Source organism: Aethalodelphis obliquidens, unplaced genomic scaffold (assembly GCF_003676395.1).
Source record: "Aethalodelphis obliquidens isolate GAN/ISIS:26980383/991018 unplaced genomic scaffold, ASM367639v1 scaffold39, whole genome shotgun sequence".
NCBI lineage: Eukaryota > Metazoa > Chordata > Mammalia > Artiodactyla > Delphinidae > Aethalodelphis > Aethalodelphis obliquidens.
In genome coordinates, this window is record NW_020837983.1 from 8020110 (window position 1) to 8041255 (window position 21146).

The window sequence follows — 21146 nt, forward strand, 5'->3', positions numbered from 1 at the left end:
ATTCCATTGTACGGGTCACTCTGACTCTCAGAATAAGCAGTTTTCATTCCCAACCCAGTTGCCTCCAGGAAAGAGGTTTCAGAAATGACGTTTTATATTTCTCTTAACTTTGCCATGTCCAAGGAATTAGGATTCTGAGTTTACTTAGGCCAGGCCTGATAGTAACTCTTTTAGACACAGCTTGCTTTGTCTTTCAAAGCATTCCTTCCTTTAAATTTTACCTAAACTTCATTCTGCTGCAAGTTAATAAACCTAACTTTGTGGGGCTACTGGTATGTTCCTGGTGAGCTTCATCAGGTGGGCTTTATCAAGTGACATGAATGTTCATGACCATATCAAATGCAAAACAGTAAACAGTGTATGACTCCATTTTTGTTCTTAAAATAAAAACTTAAAAAGATGACTACAAAGTTATATATGAAAAATGATTATACCTGTATTACCAAAATAAACATTTTATTTTTAAGATCAAAGGAGAGTCACGGAAAAAGAAAGATGACAGGATTTTACATAATCAATACTTGCTAGGCTGCCAAAAGAACAGGCAAACCCAGCTACTATTATTGTATAATAGCTTAATTCATAAATCCACAGGTGCTAACCTAGAATGGGCAGTGGAACTTCTTAGGAAAGTCATCATCCTTCATGTCTGTGGAACCAAAACATAAATGTAGAATGATAAATCTACTTTCATAAACATAAGTGGAATTTGGAAACTTTTAGAGATGAAGTAGTTCCAATGACATCTTCTACGTTTTGGCCTTGTAATTTACACAACCTTTAATTATAAGTCTGTATAAAGCTTCGCAAGAGTAGCAGTTTATTTTTATTATTTACCAATTAAATAATTACCAATTATTTACTTTCTATTCTTTGAGAAAGCCTGTTTTTAGTTCACTTAAGACACTTGCTTACATGCTAATTATCATTTAATGATAAAACACCAGTTTCCTTACAGGGAAATGTAACTTGAAAACCCTACGGCAGCCCCGAATACCATCTTTGTAACTGAGATCTGAAAATTCATTTCTTACCAACGCTACCCAGATATGGTCAACACAGCAAAAAAAAAACCCAGAATTTTGCAAACTCCTTTTGTGATCTTGCCCAAAAGCTAAAAATAAAACGCAACAAGGAATCTACCTCTACATGTAAAACACAATCCAGTATGCCTCTTATTTCTTATTAAAGCTACAAACGAGTAGGAAAAGAATACTGCCCACGGGCTTTCCAACTTTTGAATTCTGGCGACTAATACCAGCGAGAGCAAGAGCGAAGGAGAGAAACCACGTAAAAGCGCCCTACCCAGGCAGGCAAATGGTAGACACGCAAGGTGGGTAAGTTGGCCGTGAAGAGACAAACCCAATTTGTGAACTAAACCTACGCGCTCAAAGAAGAGTGACCGGTTTCAGACTCGGCTGAGCCCACCTGTAAGCATCTAGTTTCCGGTGACCCAGGGAGAAAAAGCCGCTTCCACCCCGACACCACTACCAGAAAAAGAATGGAGAAAAGAGACAGCTACTAGGGCAATTTTGACCCAGACCCCGTGACCCGGTTCCTCACTCTTCGCCCTCTTCCACACCCCACAACCCCCAGGCTTCGCCGAGAGCCCCTCCCCTGGACTCATTCAAAGCGCCACGTCTCCTAGCTCCGGGCCACCAGCCATCCCGCAAAGACTTCCTCCGGTTAACCCCTCCCAGCCACCCGCCCAGAGTCACCGATCCCCAAGGCTCGGCGCCGCCACCAGGCCCGAAAGGGTCACCGCCAACTGCAGCCGCGGCGCGATAGCTCTAACGGCTCCAGCCCCACCCGGCCTCGCCCGCGCCCACGTGACACCCCACGCCCCGCCCATCGGCGTCCACGTGACCCGCTGCCCTGCTCCTAGTCTACGCTCGCTGCGTGGATCGCGGCCGGAGCCGCCATTGTTCCGCCGAGGGAGGACAGCGGGGCCTGGCCCTGGCGCGGAGACGCCGCTTAGCGGCCGCCGCTGGAGACACTCCCTCCCGCCGCCCCCCTCCTCCTGGCGGCGGCGGAGTGAGGCTGACGGGGGGCACTGGGAGCCCCCTGTCCTCCTGGCGGCGGCAGCGGCCGATCCCCGGCTCCGGCGCGAGGGGCGGCCGCAATGCGCTCGGCCTGAGGCGGTCCGGCCTGGCCTTACCTTGCTTCCCTTGACTGTTCCACGGCGTCTCTGCGCCCCGGCGTCATTCTGCGAGTGCCCCTGACGGGAGGGAAGATGGCTACACGGAGCTGGCTGGACGAGGTGGCCCAGCAGGCCGAGGAGGGCTCAGCCCGGCTGCAGGAAATGCTCTCGGTCGGCCTAGGCTTTCTGCGCACCGAGTTGGGCCTCGACCTGGGGCTGGAGCCGAAACGGTACCCGGGCTGGGTGATCCTGGTGGGCATGGGCGCGCTCGGGCTCCTGCTGCTCTTCCTGCTCGGCTACGGCTGGGCCGCGGCTTGCGCCGGCGCCCGCAAGAAGCGGAGGAGCCCGCCTCGCAAGCGGGAGGAGGCGGCGGCCGCGCCGGGCCCGGCCGCTGACGACCTAGGCGTGCTGAAGAATCTCAGGAGCGAGGAGCAGAAGAAGAAGAACCGGAAGAAATTGCCGGAGAAGCCCAAAGTGAGTAGGGGAGGAGTGGCGGGAGAGTAGGGGCGAGGGGCCAGCGTGGAGCTCCTCGAGCTTGCGGGAGGCCAAACGCGAGCCGCCCCAGCCGGGAATGGAAAAGGAAAAGAGTGAGGTTAGTCGAGAGCCGGGACGCAGTCTCCCCAGGCGGAGGAGGTGATCGGTGGACACGTTTCTTGGAGAACGGTGGAAACTCAGGAAGCATGGGACCGGTGGGGAAGATGAGTGTAGAGGAAGGAAGTTAGACAGTGTGGGGTATGTTTAAATAGAAGCGCCCGGCGGTCAGGTCATTTTCGGGAACCTTGACCGCCGGAACGACATGCCAACGTCCCCGAGGCCTGCTGGGTCGGCTGCATGTGTGTGCGGAGGCTGATGGGACCTGACGGTGGGGAAGTTGTGGCAAGACTGCGCCGGGGAGGCAGAGCCTGGCTCAGGTCACACTGAGATGGGGAGATACGGCGGTCTGCAGACTCCGGGGCTGACTCCAGGCTTAAAGGTACCCAGGTCTGGACGCGCTTCCATTTTAGTTGGGACTGTTGAAGGGAGACGGTGGCCCCCTCTCATTCCGGTGCCTGTGGCAAGTGGAGGCCGGACCTGGAGCAAGGCAAGAGGGGGGTCTGTTTTCTCGGGTACTCGGGGCTCCGGGGCCCCCCGAGAGAGCGCTCAGGCAAGTTCGGCGGAGCGGTGTGGGCGTTTTGAAATAGAGTAAAGGGATGACAGAGCAGAAAGGCGCAGGCTGCGCGAGGCGTTCCGGCACCGATTTACCGGGCCACGTGTGGAAATGCAGAGAGCATCACAGCTGTTTTAGCATGCCTTCGCGTTTCATTTCTGCGGCCTTTATGGCCATTTCCCCGCGGTTCTCCCATTGGAACGTTCATGGTTTTATTCATTTAAAAAAGAAAGTACCGTGCAGTTGAACAGGGTATGGAGGGTGTGCAAAATGAGAAGCAGCTCCTAACCTATTTTTATAGCCACTGGATTTAGCTTTTCCCCTTTTCAGTACGATAAAGTACAATACTGTGTGACCTGCGCTCTGATTTTTGCTGGATACTGAGAAGTATACACGTGAGAGTTAAAGTCAGGCATGGAAACTAATACAGAAGACAGATTCAAAAATAATTCTAAAATTTTGTAGACTGACAGGTGCTGTAGAGGTGTGAGCAGTATAAATGAGGGTTGGAGAGTGGGAGACTATTTGCATTGGAGGCATTTAGGCAAGTTATTGGAGGAAGTGAGATCTGAGTTGAAGCTAAAGTAATGAGAGTATGGTTGGTAACAGTACAAAGGATAAGGTTGTAGTAGAGATGTGACAGGTCACAGTTACTGCATTATTAGGTCTAGATTAGACTTGCTGATTAAGAGGATGCAAGATATATGCAAGACCTGGAAAAGGATACAACTTTGTCAGTGTGAATACCACCTTAGGTTAGGAAAAGAGAAAATACAAGTGACTTGGAACATAGGTAATTATATTTAAACTTGTAGAGAGTATCAAGGATTACCAGAAAGTAATGTTATGGTGGAAATAAAGAACCTGGCTCCAAGACAGGAAAGAAGGTGATCTTGAAAAAAACACATACATTAATAAGCCTAGGACCAGTGTGGATGAAGCAGGGTGTGAAAATTTCAAAGCCCTGTTTGGGACGTCTGGAATTTCAGATAGACTTGGGTCAAGAGACAGGTGCTCCAAGAGCCCACACGAAGTGCATCACAACACTTGGATGACCCATCTGAAGAAGGAACACAGACAGGCTCCTTTGGAACTTGAGCTGTGAAATATGCTTATCAAACTTAGTACTTATTCCTTCTCTTTTTCATTTGAGTTAAGGAAAGGGGAATGAATAAATAAATCCAGTATTATCTTTGGGGAGTGGAGAATGGGAAGACTAACGGAGTGGTTGAATGTTAATCATGTGAGAAAACGTATTTGCCTACCTAATGGTAAAGTTGTGTTGGAGAAGTTCATCAGCACAAAACTGGCTTTCAAATGTTTTTGCAACCTACAGTGAAAACATTTTACATTGCAATACCCCCCCACACATACATCAAACTATTCTATTTGTTTTTCTTTAATGATATTTGTGACCCACTAAATTGGTTTCATATTTGATTATGAAGCGTGACCCACAGTTAGAAAAACACTGCTTTATAGGGTTAAGAAATATAAGCTTCCATTTATTTAGTTAGTACTCATATGGTTTGCACTGTGCTAAATATTTACTTGGGGAAAAGCAGGATACTGCTTGCAAATTGAAGGCAGTAAAAAGGAAAACAATATTCATATGTCTCACAGTGAAGGAAATACAAAAGTAAAAGCTTAGTTTTTCCCCAGGGAGCTGCTTATTCCAGTTGTGGAAAAAGATATCAGAAAACCCTAGTGTGGGCCCAGGTGGCCAGGAAAAACCTTATCACAGAATTTGACTTTGAAAGTGGGGAGGAGCAGGATAGTGGGAGAGACTGAAGAAACAGCAATGGCTCAGGGGAGGAAGACTTAACTCTGTCAGCCTGGCAGGAATTAGGACCTCTAAATTTGAGTAAGGCATTTAACCATGCTCCGATTAGCTCATCTTGTTTATAAATTGAAGATCTTAGTTGAGTTAAAACACTGCAGGATTCCTCAGCGTGTTAACCCTAACTACTTGCAATAGACTTACTTTGGGGGTTTTTTTGGTCGTGCCACACGGCCTGTGGGATCCTAGTTCCCTGACCAGGGATCCAACCAGCGTCCCCTGCATTCGAAGCATGGAGGCTTAACCACTGGAGCACTAGGGAAGTCCCTGCAATAGAGTTACTTCGAATGCTTGTTAAATGGTGTAGATTCCTGAGTCCTACTACATATCTTGTAAATTCAGAATCTGTGGAACTGGGTTCAGGGAATCTGCATTTTTAACAAGCTCCCTTGCCTATGAGTTTGAAAATCATTCCCTGCAATAGGGCCGTAAGATCCATAGTATAAGAGAGATTTCTAAATGGAGTCATGTTTAATCTTATGATCCATCTTTTATTACTACATCATTCTGATAAACATTTTAAGATATACTTAATTCTGATTCAAGTGGAATCAGTGATGTCAACTACTGCAGTTTTTTAAAAGGACATTCCATATTTGTTTAAATATTTTATTTTCGTCCTTTCAGTCCATCCTTTTTAGTTTTCTCTTAAATCATTCCAAATTTTACAACTCGAATTTTCAAAATTTGTTTCTAGTTGCCTTCTTTTATTTGTAGAATAGATGTTGTTTAGCTTTTTAAAATCTATTCATAAGCATTTTTTTTTAATTCTTATATCAGTTTGCTTTTTATCCCCTAATTTCTTGCCATAAGTTTTGGGGGGCATGAATTGCAGTTTGTTCCCCTGTTAAAAGTGAAGGGAGTGATGAAGGGGGCAGCACTTTTCACTGGGCTTAGCTCTTGGCATTTTTGGAAATCATTGTTTTCATACATGTATTTTTCATGACACCTAGTTCATTGTGAGTGTTAAATAGGCACTCAGTAAATATTTTTTGCTTGACTTAATCTGTGCAGTGATATGGATGGATGTAAGATCTCAGATAACTGATTTTTAACAATTGTTGCTTTGAATTTCAACTGGAAGCAGGTAACCAAGATCATCGTCAAAGAAAACTCATTTTAGTGGACAAGTTTTTTTCATATTAGTTTAGGAATTTTCATAAAGATTTGCCATAGTGCGATTGTTAATATCTATAAGCTCAGTAAATAAAAGAGTAGTGTTTTGTCTTGTTTGCTACTGTATAACCTTGCACGGTGCTGGCAGTCAATAAGTAATTATTGAATGCATAATATAGTAAGATGTCCCACCAAAGTATTTATGCAACATACTCCTATTTTTCATGCCTAGTAAATTCCATGTGAGCCACCTTTTTATTTTTACAGTGGAAAATGGCTGTGTTTGCCTCATCTGGCTAAAATTTTGTAATGTCCATCTTTCTACAGCCAATAAATCATTCTAATAGTATGCTGTGTCTTTTGTAGTCATTACTTCTTTTCCAGTTTCACTGCCACTGCCCTGCTTTTGGACTTTATTACCTTTTGCTTAGGCTGTCCTAAGCATCCTAACTGGTTTTCCTGTTTCCAGTCCCTTTGTTGCCAATCCTTTCTACGCACTCATGCCAGCTAAATCTTTTAAAGCCCAGTTCTGATCATGTGACTTTCAAGTTCACATCTTTTCAGTAGTTCCTCAGCACCTGCTGAATAAGATCCAGTGACATGGCACTCAAGCCTTTTCATGATCTAACCCCATCTTAGATTTATCTCATACCATTACCCCTAAGACATTACCATTAGCTAGACGTCAGTGTCTCTTTATTCATATTACCTTTTTCTATTCATATTATTTTTTTCTAAAAGGCCTGTTTTTTCTGTATCTCTACCAATTTCTACCTATCCTTCAAGGCCCAGCTACATTGCTGCCTTTACTATAAAGCCTTCTCTAGCTCTCCAGCTAGAGTTAGTCTCTCTTTTTTTATGTTTATTTTATATTTTTTATGAGAGCTGAAACAAGAAGGCAGAGCATTGCCTGGGAATGTGCTTGTAGGATGACTCAGATCTTTTCACAGCTATGTGCATGCCCAAGAATGACAAGTATTGATTTTGGGGTTAGAAATAAATTTTAGTGAGTAAGCAAATTTCCAATATGGAATCTTCAGATAGTGGTGATCAACTGTTTATTTGCCTGTGTCTGTAACTGGACTATTCCTCTCATCTCCAAAACCTCATGTCTAGATGTACACTGAATTTCTTCAATTAGAAACCTGATGTTTGTCTCAAAAACTTTAACATCGCCAAAACAGGGCTTATAATTCCCTGCCCTCTCCCAGTCTTCCCCATTTCTATAAATGGTAAATGACTCTGCCATTCCTTCAGTCATACAAGCCAAAAATCTAAGAATCGTTCTTGGTTCTTCTCTTTTACTTACCTCCTCATCTTCACCTCATATCCTAATCCTTCAGCAAGTACCATCAGTTTTATCTCCAAAACATATATTTAGTCCAGCTATTATCACCTTAACTCACTTGTACAGCAGTAGCTTCTGTTGGCTGCCCCCAGTGCTTCCTCGACACCCTAGTAAGGAGTCTTTTTAGAAACAAGTCACAGGGGCTTCCCTGGTGGCGCAGTGGTTGAGAGTCCGCCTGCCGATGCAGGGGACACGGGTTCGTGCCCTGGTCCGGGAAGAGCCTACATGCCGTGGAGCGGCTGGGCCCGTGAGCCATGGCCTCTGAGCCTGCGCGTCCGGAGCCTGTGCTCCGCAACGGGAGAGGCCACAACAGTGAGAGGCCCGTGTACCGCTAAAAAAAAAAAACCACAATCTTGTCTAAAACGAACATTTCAGTAGCTTTTGCATTTAAAATCTAAACTTCTTTCCTATATGGCCCAACACCTGCTCTTTTTCCTAAGCAGTTTTGAGTTGGTTTCCTCTCATTTGCTACCTTCACCTATAGTAATCTTTTTCAGTTCTTCAAACTCTCACAACCCAGTACCTTTACATGAGCTGTTATTAACACTTCTGGAACCATCTTGACCCCACTGTTCTAATCAGCCTTTAGATCTCACTTTTAAAACTCACCTTCCCAGAAAATGCTTTCCTGATCACCCTATTTGAAATAGGCATCCCCTTTTATTTTCTGTCTTAACCTCTTATATGTGTTTCCTTTATTGTAGTTTGTAAATTGTCTAGTAACTTATTCATTTACTTTTGCTCAGGGTCTTTTCTCTCCACTAGATTATAAGCCTTGATATGGGATAGCAAGCAGTGACTGGCATATAACAGCCTTTGATAATTATTTGTTAAACTAAATGCTGAATGAAGTATCTAAAATGACATCTCACTGTTTAGTTGAATAATCTAAACTGTTACGGGGCTAAATAAATTTGTCTTTTAAGATATTCTCAATAGAATTATGTCTTTTATTCATAGGTGGTAGTTTTGCCATGTCATCCCAGGTATTACTAAAGTTACGTGTCATCTACAGGGTTTTCTTTTTCCCTTTAAGTCACTAGTCCCCTTAGTTTTAACTCTTAGAAGAATACTCATTTGATTTAAAAATCTTGAGTTATAGGTAAAACAAACATTCCTGATTTTACCAAAAGGAATCTTGAGTTTCAGAGAGATTAAGTGACTTATTCAAGGTCATAGAGCAAAGGCATTTCAAAGGCAAAACAATATCCTGATTTCTAGTCTAAGAACTCACTGTTATTTCCATTATACCTCTCTGATTTTTTTTTAACCTCCCATTTTGATAGCATGTTCCAGGATATTATATTGCATTCAGAGAACAAATCTAATTTTCTCAGTGAATTACTTTATTGCTTTTAAATTTTACTTTTAGAATCAGAAGTTTCTGCTGAAAATTATAATGACCTTTACAGAATCTCCAGAATTTTGCCTCTATTTGTTTGGTTACATGACAGGACTTTTTCATCCTGTCATTTTCTTCTGCCAGAGGCCTTGCAGAAAAGACCTTCAATAGTTCTGACAGAAAAGACCTTAAATAGTCGTGCTCATCTTAAATACCAAGAGCAGCAGTAAACCCTCCAAACAATTGTTTTTGTTGCACTTTGGCTTTATTGAGGAATGTACTACTTCTCAAGGTTGTGAGAGCCTTGAAAACATTTTTAAATGATTGTTACTATTATTACTATTCAAACAAAATCATAGGATCTCTGTGAGGAGTTGGTGTTATCTGACCAGTTTTATTTGGCCGCACCGCACGGCTTGTGGGATCCTAGTTCCCCGACCAGGGATTGAGCCCGGCCCTTGGCAGTGAAAGCGCCGAGTCCTAACCACTGGATCACCTGGGAATTCCTCTCCAGTTTTTAAATTTACTCTGTTTTCTTTCCAGCTATGCTAGTGGTTTTCAAACTGTTCCACAGAATGCCAGTATTCCAGAACGCATCCATCAGGATCTGAGAAAGAATTACATGGATATGTGTCTGCTGTATCACCTGTAATCCTTATCTCAGTACCCATCTGACATAAAGCCTTGAAAACCAAAGCTGTATTTACCGTTTCAGAAATCATCTTTAGAATAATTTGGCCATGTGATAGGTATTGAATGTCATCTCTCTAACCTATAAAAGTAGCCCTGAGCATCCCAGATGCAGTCAACAAAGAGATGTTTTGAAATCCCTGAAGAGGATTTAGTTTTGGCTAGCTGTTGAGAAGGCACAAGGATCTTTACCCTAAAGGAAATAACTCAGGATATATAGCAAGATTTTGCAAATTTGATTTATAGGCCATATTTGTAAGATTATCCTCTTAGTTTTTAGGAGTTTAAAATTGGGGGTGAATTTAAAAATAAGTTGGTAAATTGCTGTGACTGAAGCTGTAGTTTATGTGTATGTTTAGTTTACGTAATTGATATGTGCACAACATTTGGCAGGAAAAAACACACAATTTGTGTTTTCACATAAATGACAAGAAATTATTCTGTCTTGAATATGTATCAGCATTCTTCACAACTAAAACTAAGAAACTGACAAAGACTTAGTCTTGTCCGTTAAATGAGATAATGCATGTGCTTGGCACATGGCAAATACTTGGAAATTATTAGATCTATCAGCTAAAGATGATATCTCTTGAATTTCCATGATGTCTTGCCTTTATTTTTTTTTATCATGGACATAATATGTAGTCTTATGCTTCCTGTATGCTCAGTATAATTTCCAGCTAAGAAAATTAAGACTCCGGTGAAGTAGTAACTTGTCCAGGGTGATAGACATTTGGGATTCAACCGTGGTCTCAGCTTGCCTTCAAAACTCATACTCTTCTCCTTAAAGAGGCTGGGGAATGGGGCCGGGTGGAGGGCGGGGCGGGGGGAGGCAGAGTACATCTTTTGTCTGTTATTTTATGTGGACTTTTTTTTTTTTTTTTTTTTTGCCGTACGTGGGCCCCTCACTGTTGTGGCCTCTCCTGTTGCGGAGCACAGGCTCCGGACGCGCAGGCTCAGCGGCCATGACTCACGGGCCCAGCCGCTCCGCGGCATGTGGGATCCTCCCGGACTGGGGCACGAACCCGTGTCCCTTGCATCGGCAGGCGGACTGTCAACCACTGTGCCACCAGGGAAGCCCTGTCTGTTATTTTAGTGTGCGCTATTGTATACCTGTGTTCTTCCTTTGCTTTGGTCGAAGCTTCTCAAGGGCAGGAATCGTGCCTCACTTGTATTTGTTTCAAGGTTTTAAGGGTTCTGCATATTACTCTACTGAGTTCACTTACTGGATATTGAGTGAATGAACATGAATGATTATTGTGTAATTTTTTTAGAAAACAGTGAAACTGTAAGCAGCTTTTTAAAAAAGAAAGATAGTATGACATGTCTCTAGAGCAAGCCTGGACTATTTTTAGCCTCTGAGAGGATACATTTACTCATCATTTGTATTCTGTTAACTTCCCAAAAGAATTTGTGTCTGGAGCATTGGGCCCATTGGATACATGTACAGTTTGTTAGCTGTCTTGACCACCAGGACTTAACGTTTATTTTGAGCTTGCTAGTATGAAAAATGACTTGAGTGCTGGAACATGGGATGAGGTTATGGGTCATCATAGCTTTGGAGAGGAAAGGATATTGAAGGAGAGAAACTGTTTCTTGAGCAAGTAAAGTATGCTTTCACATGTTTTCTCATTTACTGTCACTTTAACAAGTTACATAAGACAAGTTACATATTTTCTTCATATTTACAGATGATGAAGTTGAGGGTTAAGTCAAGGAAAATGCTTAAAGTCACAGTGATTAAATATGGAAGTTGGGCCTTAATCCCAGGTTGTCCATTCCAAAGCCCGTAGTCTTTTCATATTTCACTTTTTTTTTTTGGTAGTTAGTAGACTGCCCTTCTAGTTTCTAAACTTAAGAAGTGGACTTCCCTGGTGGTGCGGTGGTTAAGAATCCACCTGCCAGTGCAGGGAACATGGGTTCGGGAAGATCCCACATTTCGCAGAGCAACTAAGCTCATGTGCCACAACTACTGAGCCTGCGCTCTAGAGCTCACAGGCCACAACTGTTGAGCCCACGAGCCACAACTGCTGAAGCCCAGGCGCCTAGAGCCCATGCTCCGCAACAAGAGAAGCCACTGCAGTGAGAAGCCCACACACTGCAACAAAGAGTAGCCCCCACTTGCTGCAACTAGAGAAAGCCCACACGCAGCAATGAAGACCCAATACAGCCAAAACTAAATAAAATAATTTTTTTTTTTTTTTTTGCGGTACGCGGGCCCCTCACCGCTGTGGCCTCTACCATTGCGGAGCACAGGCTCCGGACGCGCAGGCTCAGTGGCCATGGCTCACGGGCCCAGCCGCTCCGCAGCATGTGGGATCCTCCTGGACCGGGACACGAATCCGTGTCCCCTGCATCAGCAGGTGGACTCTCAACCACTGCGCCACCAGGGAAGCCCCTAAAATAAATTTTTTTAAAAAATTAAAAAATAAATAAATAAACTTAAGAAGTTTCCAAGTAATTTGAAGTCATGGTTTTTACATTTCGTAGCTAAAAATAAAATTTATATAACTAAGTGGAAATAGGATTCTAAATGCTTTCATTTTAGAAGTGTCAAATGTTAAACCTTGTATATGCTTACCTTAGCTATAGATTCTTCCGCAATTTAGAATCAGTTTAACAGATATATAAAGGCCACTCAAATGGAGTAGAAGTCTATTATTAAGCATATCTTCTTATTCTGAACCTTAAAACTCTCAGAGGGCAGATTCCTTTCATATGTCCTTGACCCTGAGGTCCCTATGTGATGCCTTGTACTTAATTACTTAATAAATGTTTATGAAATTAGTAAATTGGAGATTGACTAATGTGAAGAATTTTATTGAGTAGTTATCAAATAAGACCCTGTTCCCCTGCTGTGTGGCCCCCTCCTCCATTTTATTTTCCTGATCGTCAGCTAGGTGTCTTCATTCTGCCTTATCACCCTCCCAACACACACACACGTTCTTTTGTGAATGTATTTTTTAAAAGGATCTGGGATGGGAGTTGAGGGAACGTTTAATAACAAGGCTGACATGGCATTATCTACAAGTTTATCCATGTAAGGAATGATTATATCATTTTTCTGTTACTGGTTGATTTTCACCAAATTTGAAGGACATTTTGGGGTGGTCTAATTTAAAATATAGATTGCATGCTATATATAAAATTAACTTTGGTTGGCCCTGGAGGGGAACACCTCAGAATTTTCCAGAGAATTTTAAACCGGGGTACAGCAAGAGGCCCATGTAATTCTAACCTGTAGAAACAGCACCATATATATTATAAAGTCTCTATGATCAGAGAAGATACTTTCATGTAAAACCCAGCATGGAAGTCATATTGGATTTGAAGTGTTAGTTTGCGATTAGTTCTTTTCATGTGAGCAGATCTACATAATATGCTTCCATTTAGGGATTTGCTAATTTAAATGTGGTTAATGCTTTACCAGGACAAGGCTTCCTTGACCAGCTAGTAGAGATCAGATTAGTGCTGTTGATAGGTAGGTGAGGCACAACCATCAAAGTGTATCCTCTTTTCCTGCTACCTAAGAATGCTGTTGACTTTTCCCTTGGGATAGGGGGCTTATTATTTCATGGTGTCAGGCATTTGTGGGGAGCTGTTGGTGACTTACGGAACCCCAATAGTTATGAGACCTATATAAAGCCCAAAAGTTAGTGGAAAATTGGGAAATCTGCATAGGCCAGAGCTGCAGTTCTAGCCGCTACATAAGTTGTTGCAAAGAAGGAAGTAAAATTGGCACAGGTTGGAATGTGGGACCACCTTTGGCTTGCTGATCATTGCAGAGCCTATGAAATGGAGATTGAGTGTTCCTCTGCTGGTCACTGATTGAGGACTTCAGACTTTGTATTTGTCCAGAAGGAAAGATTTTTTCATCTTTCATTTGGGAGGCTCTATCAGCATTGTTTGCAGTTGTCTCAAAGGAATTGCATTGAACTTTTTAGCGGTTTTTAAGATAGTTTTTAACCACTTAATTTCACCTTTTTACAGTTACTATATAAATTAAAATGACTCAATTTAGCCATTTACATGAGTAAAATGGAGGTATCATGTAAGTGACTATGATAGTTTGCTGAAGGGATTAGTTAAATGAAGTTTCATAGATGTGAGGCTTGTGAGCTGCCACGTGAAGAGAGGGAAACTGTGGACTTAGAGCTGTAAGATTGGTCAGTTGGAGTAAAGCTTACATGGAAAGGTGAGGATGACCCCAGAAAATCAGAAAAAGTAAGTTTGACTAGTCTGAAATAAGAAATGGCATACGAGAACTGACAAGTAAGATGGTGATACGGGAAAGTAGAATTAAATAAAGTTTTATGTTCCTGGTGTGGATATGGCTCTAAGCCCAAATTCCTTTCTGGGGTTTCTGACCTTTCTCAATGCATTGTCTCCTCCACCCCTCCCTGCCCCCCCATATACATAAACAAGAGAAATGAGAAGAGACAGCATTAAAGTGGCAAAACAGCCCAGAGGAAAGAAAACCAAACCGAGAGTGAGGACACTTGGTTTCAACATTAGCTGTCTGACTTTACCAAGTTGCTTAAGACTCAGCATATTAAATTTGAGTTAATTAGGAATTTAATCAGCTAAAAGACAGCTTTTGTTTGGATTTTTCTGCCATAAATCTTTGGGAAGCCTGCAGATTGGGTTTTGGAATATTAATGGTTTCTCTTTCCAACTGCATATCCCTGATAATTTTGCACAAATGCAGGTAATGTCACATTAGAAAAACTTTGAACATTCATACTGTTTTTGTTACTATAACTCCGCTGTAATAAGTAATCTGGTGGAAATCTGTTCTGCAAGAAGTAGAAATAAAGCAATTTAAACTAGTATATTGATTTACTAACTTACTGTGTTGAATATGAGAAGAATGGGCAAGTGAAAAGTAGTAGTAAGATCCAGAAAGAAGAGGTTAGAAATACAGATACCTGGGAGATACCTGGGCCCTTTTCTTCAAAGTTCTGAATCTAAGTATATTTCTGGTGATGGGGCTCAGAAATGCTTCATTAAAAAAAAAAAAACCCAAACTGGTGATTCTGATTAAAAGCCAGAATTAGTGTCCAGAGACTTAATTCTACTCATGAACACCTCTAAGTGCTGTCATTTTATTTTGGGGTTGTTAGGAAAACTGAGGTAGCCTTTTTATGTGGCAGTGGGTTAGTAAAGCTTCTTAATCCTAGAATAGTAGAGCTATTAGATTGTAAGATTACAGGGGACATTATCTAATACAGAGACCAACAAACTGTGGTCCATGGACCAAATCTGGCCCTCCACCTGTGTTTGTAAAGTTTTTTGTAACACAGAGGTACTCATTCCTTTATGTATCATCTATGGCTGCTTTTGTGCTACAGTAGCAGAGTTTTGTAGTTGCAACAGAGACTCCATAGCTCACAAAGCCTAAAATATTTTCTGTCTGGCCCTTTACCAAAAAAAGTTTGTGGACTTTTGAATAGATCAGACCTATCACTTTTATAGATGTAGGAAAAAACTCAAAGATAACGAGTGAAATACTCTGAGATTACACAGCCAATTGGTGGTCAGAGTGCAAAGACAATTTAGTTCTTTTTCCTGCTTCCATTCCACTATTTTTTGTTGGAGGTACTGATGCCTGGGTGAAATCAGAAAATAAATTTGTGGTACAGTTTTGCTTATAAGTTCATTCTTTATTATATTACAAGATGTAGTTCCTAGGGACAATAGTCTTAGATAACACAGCTGTACAAAAATCTTTTTAATTTGGGTCGGGGGTAGAATTTGATTGTTGTATATTCTGTGTCCTGAGTACAAATCTTTGATTTGCTCTGCCAAGCAGTTTGATAACAGAATCCATTATTGTTGCTGTGCAGCCAAACGGACGGACCATCGAAGTGGCTGAGGAAGAGGTCGTCCGAACTCCTCGGAGTGCAGCAGCTAAGCAGCCATTAGAGACACACAAGAAAAATGAAAAGGTCAGTTGGGAGCATGTGAAATTATATGCAAGGCTCTTAATAAAGAGAGTGACATATAAAATGTTACATGTACACCCCCATTTAAGGAAAGCTAAAAATCTGAATTTATCATAGCGATGGATGGGTGGTGGAGGTTTAAGTAAGTTGGTTTTGTTTGTTTGTTTGTTAAGGAGGGATGTGTCACCAAGTATTTTAAACATTGCTGTGACATTATTAAGTTTTCATTTTGCCAGGAACAATTTATTCATGACTTGAACATCTTTTATATGAGTAAGGTTCCAGATATGTAACATACCTCTTATTGGAAAACAAAATTGTGATACCTTTGTTAATAGTGCACTTTTGGCATGGAAAGCTTGGCAAAATTGTTCTATGGTATTAAGTGTTAATGTAGATTTCTATTGTGACAGCGACATAATCATCTACTTATTAGATACAATTTGAATTTGTTTAACAAAGGAAAATATTCTGTACTCAGGTCATTATTAAAAGGTTTGGATGTACACTCTTAAGTTTTCAAATAAGACAATCTATTATACCTCGTTAATGGTACATTCCTGGGGTTTTATTCATTTTCCAGTTGCCAGTGTTAGAACCATCCCGTTTTTGTTTGACTTAATTTAGTTTGTAAGTAGGCAAAATGTACAAGACTCTGTTAACAGTGGTACCTCCTGCTGTGGGCGAGAGACTTTTTATTTAATTCTTTTTGGTACATTAAAAGTTGCAACCTCCCCCCCCCCCTTTTTTTTAACCCTTGCATGCATAGCTCCTTTTCAGGGAAAACGAACAAAAAACCACAGGTAGGTAAGTGGTTTCTAGGAACCAAGGTGCCACAACTCCAGCCCTGTAGAGTAGTGGTGTGAAGTGGTTGGTACAGTTTCTTAATGCTCATAATTTCAAAATACCACTGAAGAACTGGTGAGATCAATTCTGCCCTGTAACCCGGTGAAATTGGTCTAGGGCCAAGACAGCTGCAGGTAGAATGGCTTAAAATGAAGGATGGTTGTGGGAAAGAATTAAATATATGTCTGACTTTGCCTTTGGCAGAAAAATAAATAGTAAATTACTTCTATTAACAAATAAGCATACAATTTAGGGATTGTGAATTTACACTGTGAATAGTTTATATGCTTAATGTAGATGTATACTTCTCCCATCTAGTGTTTCCTTGTTCCTGGGCTTTCTCTCTACTAGTGAGCATTTTATACTTAACTCCTGCTTCCACTCCCTGAATTATCCTGAAAAATCTGTAGTTGGAATAATTAATCAACTACCATTCATCTCTGATTGATTAATTATATATAGATTGTATGTATCAGGATGTAAAACCATAGTTTAAAGTTTTAAATCATTCTGAAATCTCTTATGCTAGGAAGTAATTATAATGGTTGACATTTGTTAAGTATCTAAAACATGGCAGGCACTGTGCAAGGTGAGGTCTGTGTGTATATCGTACATATTTACTTCGTACATAATTATTTAATTATAAGTAAATATATTTACTTATAGTAGGGACAACTTATTGAGCACTTACTGGGTGTACTTTTAAGACTTTATAGAATATTTATACATGTTACTTTAATTATCCTTGCAAGAATGCTGAGGAGGTGGTATCATATCTTACAAATAAGAAACGTGAGGCTTAAGTTACCTAAGCTTTTAAAAGTACAGTCAGTTCTAACCTAGACTAACCTGACTCCAAACCTGACTCCAAAGTCTGTGCTTTTTTACTGCTCTGTATTATTTCTGGTCCTTTCAAAAACTCTTCCAGGCAAATAGCATTAGTCCCATTTACAGATAAGGGCTCTGAAGCATAGAGGGATTGTGTGATTTCTCTAAGTTCATACGTAGTTTCTGAACTGGGATTTGAACCCAGCTCATTCTGATGCCAAAGCCCATGCGCTGTTTAATCATTTGACAGAACCACCTCCTTTCAGTTGCGTTGCTTTTTTAGTGCAAGGCTTCTACCTTTGGTTTGTCGCCTATTTGATTTGACTTTTTGCATAATAATAAATGCTACCACTCACGCTTAATGTTTCTTTTCGCAATCCTACATCTTGAATTTATGCTTTTTAACTTGGTTCAGTGCAGGTGACTCTCATTTCAGTTAACTTTTTATGCTATTGTGCTGTATGCTTTTGTGTGTTTTAAATATGTGGTGGTTTTTTTTAAGACTTCTTACTGTCTTTTTTCGTAAATAAACATCTTACGTCTACTTATGCACCTAAATATATATTATCATGTATTTGTTTTCCTCTCAGAGCCACGTTAGGCACTTTAAGAAATACGGTTTGCCCGTAAAGCAGTTGCACTCTATGCAGTGATTTTTTTTTTTTTTTTTTTTTTTTTTGGCGGTACGCAGGCCTCCCACTGTTGCGGCCTCTCCCGTTGCGGAGCGCAGGCTCAGCAACCATGGCTTATGGGCCCAGCCGCTCCGTGGCATGTGGGGTCCTCCCGGACCGGGGCATGAACTCGTGTCCCCTGCATCGGCAGGCGGACTCTCAACCACTGTGCCACCAGGGAAGCCCATATGCAGTGATATTGAATACCTTGTCCTGTCACTTGAGTAAGCCTTATAGATAAAACTGTCTAAAAACCGTATATGACAAGAGCTATAGATATTGGGTCTGTAAAGCAAGTTAAGCTACCAGGTCCATTTGGATATGAAGGTTAATGCTTCATTGACGCTAGTGTCTAGTAGAGTATACATTGGATCATTAGCCAGGCTGAATGCATTGTGCTATTTGATGATGAAGAGAATAAGGAGAAATGTAAGATGTACTTACCCTCAGAGAGATTACAGTCTAGTTAATGAAAGGCAAGCATAAGATAAGATACCAGGTAACATGCGGCCTTGACTGCCAGGTATTCAGAGAAGTAAGATTATCCTATTTGGGTAGCCAGAAAAGATTGACTTAATTGGACTCTTGAGGATGGGGATGGTATTTCAGTGAGTAGTAGAAGTGGGGAGGCCAATTTTGGCAGGGGAGAGAAACAAATGAATACAGTCAGTCATTGTTCAGCTGAAATAAAACAACATATTCAGACTCAAGGGAAAGCCCTAGACAGGTTTGACTGGTCAGGATGGGGTGGGGTATGATAAAAACTTAGATATGCTCAGCTGGCAGCAACATTTGTGATTAACAAATCAGCATTGCATCTGTGATTGTAAAGGTCTGAATTAAGATAGCAGTGTAAAGATGATTAGTAAGAAAAATAGCAAAAGCAAAAACGTATAAAATTTGGTCACCATCAGGTTGTTTTAGACAAAGTCAGTAGTGTCCTACTGAAATATTCATTATAAATATTAACAAGTTCTTACATTTTCGTGATGCTACACAGAGTACAAAATGTTCTCACATCTCTTAATCCTAATGCACAGGGAGGAGGGTAGTATCATTTTTTTTATACAGCTCATTGAAAAGAGTTTAATGAATTGCCCAGGATCACATAGCTAGTAAGTAATGCTCTCTCAATTTCTTTGAGGTAGCAGTTCCCAAAGTATGGTCCATGGACCCCTGTGAAGGCGTTCCAGGGACCTTTTTGTTGGGTCCCAGAAGACAAAACTGTTTTCAGAATAATTAAGACATTGTTTGTCTTTTCCACTGTGTTAATATTTGCATTAATGGTGCAAAAGCAGTAGTGAGTAAAACTACTGACGCCTTAGTACAAATAAAGGCAGTGACACCAAACTACTTGTAGTTGAATTCTTTACTGCAATCCACTTACTTGGGGAAAAAAAAGGAAAAAAAAATAAAAAAGCTAATTCCACTTAAGAGTATCCTTGATGAATCTGAAAAAATGATCATTATTCATTTTATTAAATCTTGACTTCTGAATACATGCCGTTTAATTATTCTGTATGATGAAATAGGAAGTATGCATAAAGTATGCTCTATACTGAAAAACAGTGGTTGCCTTGAGGAAAAACACCTGTGCAGTTGAGTTGCAAGCTGGACTAGCCACTTATTTCTTGTTACTCCATTTTTACTTGAGAGAACAACTGATAGACCATGGTTATTTAGAGTTGGGTATTTGTAGACATTTTCTCAAAAATAATCAAGACAGCTCAAGGAAAACAACTGATAGTACTGTTGCAAATGATAAAATGATTTGTTGCCAAGTGAAAATTAGAAATTTGGAAAATTTGTGTCTACCACCATGAGCTTGACAACATCCCAGAACTTAATGAATTTCTGATGAGATCAGCAGTGATGTTAACAAATGTGTTGGGTTTTTTTTAATATTGTATATAATGGATCAGGGTTTTTTGTTTCTTTGTTTGTTTGTTTTTATCTGTTTGGTTGCACCAGGTCTTAGTTGCAGCAGGCGGGCTCCTTAGTTGCAGCTCAAGGGCTCCTTAGTGGCAGCTCGCCGGCTCCTTAGTTGTGGCATGAGAAATCTTAGTTGGGGCATGCATGTGGGATCTAGTTCCCTGACCAGGGATCGAACCCAGGCCCCCTGCATTGGGAGCGCACAGTCTTAACCACTGGGAGACCACCAGGGAAGTCCCCAGAATGTTTTTTGTTTTTTGGGGTTTTTTAATAAATTTTATTTATTTATGTATATATGTATGTATTGGCCACGTTGGATCTTCCTTGTTGCGCGCGGGCTTTCTCTAGTTGTGGCGAGCAGGGGCTACTCTTCGTTGTGGTGCGCAGGCTTCTCATTGAGGTGGCTTCTTTTGTTGCGGAGCACACGCTCTAGGCGCGCAGGCTTCAGTAGTTGTGACGCGGCAGGCTCAGTAGTTGTGGCTCATGGGCTCTAGAGCGCAGGCTCAGTAGTTGTGGTGCACGGGCTTAGTTGCTCCCCGGCATGTGGGATCTTCCCGGACCAGGGCTCGAACCCGTGTCTCCTGCATTGGCAGGCAGATTCTTAACCACTGTGCCATCAGGGAAGCCCCCCAGAATGTTTTTTAACCTTTTGGAAGATGTATGTAACTCAGTGAATCAGTATTTTCCAAATGCTCAATGCTTACATGTTACAAAAGTAGACAAGTATAAAAGATTCATTTAAGGTGCAAGGTAGACCAATGGATTTTAATGTAGTAAAGTATAGAAAGCTCATTGATGTAGTTTCAGATTCCACATTTGCAACAATTTTTAAGAAACTACCACTTGACAAGTTTTAATGTAATATTTTTTCCTTCCTCTACCTAAAATCCTTCATGATTTCCCGTTGTTATTACGCGACAATCTTGAACATAATCCAATGGCACTGTGGCTCAAGTCTCTTTTCTTACCGCTTACCTTCTCTAAGCTCCAGACACTTTGGTTTTCTTTCTTTTCCTTTTTTTTTGAAATTTAGTTTATTTATTTTATTATTTTTGGCTGTGTTGGGTCTTTTTCTGCAGGTTTTCTCTAGTTGTGGCGTGCGGGCTTCTCATTGCGGTGGCTTCTCTTGTTGCGGAGCACAGGCTCTAGGCATGCAGGCTTCAGTAGTTGTGGCACATGGGCTCAGTAGTTGTGGCTTGCAGGCTGAGTAGTTATGGTGCACAGGCTTAGTTGTTTCGCGGCATGTGGGATCTTAGTTCCCCGACCAGGGATCGAACCTGCGTCCTCTGCATTGGAAGGCA

General features: G+C 41.3%; 1 protein-coding gene across 7 annotated transcripts in view; it reads left to right on the forward strand.

Annotated features, from left to right (window-relative positions):
• Nucleotides 1–1913: 1913 nt before the first annotated feature.
• MTDH (metadherin) overlaps nucleotides 1914–21146 on the forward strand; it is a 53587-nt gene continuing 34354 nt past the window's right edge. For 2 of the 7 annotated variants that reach the window (XM_027131470.1, XM_027131475.1), the window contains exons 1-2: nucleotides 1995–2614; nucleotides 15470–15571. In XM_027131470.1, the coding sequence (XP_026987271.1) occupies nucleotides 2234–2614; nucleotides 15470–15571 (483 nt within the window). In that variant the 5' untranslated portion in view covers nucleotides 1995–2233. Of the gene's footprint in view, nucleotides 2615–15469; nucleotides 15572–21146 lie in introns of all 7 variants that reach the window. The other 5 variants (XM_027131472.1, XM_027131476.1, XM_027131471.1 and 2 more) reach the window with 5 other exon arrangements.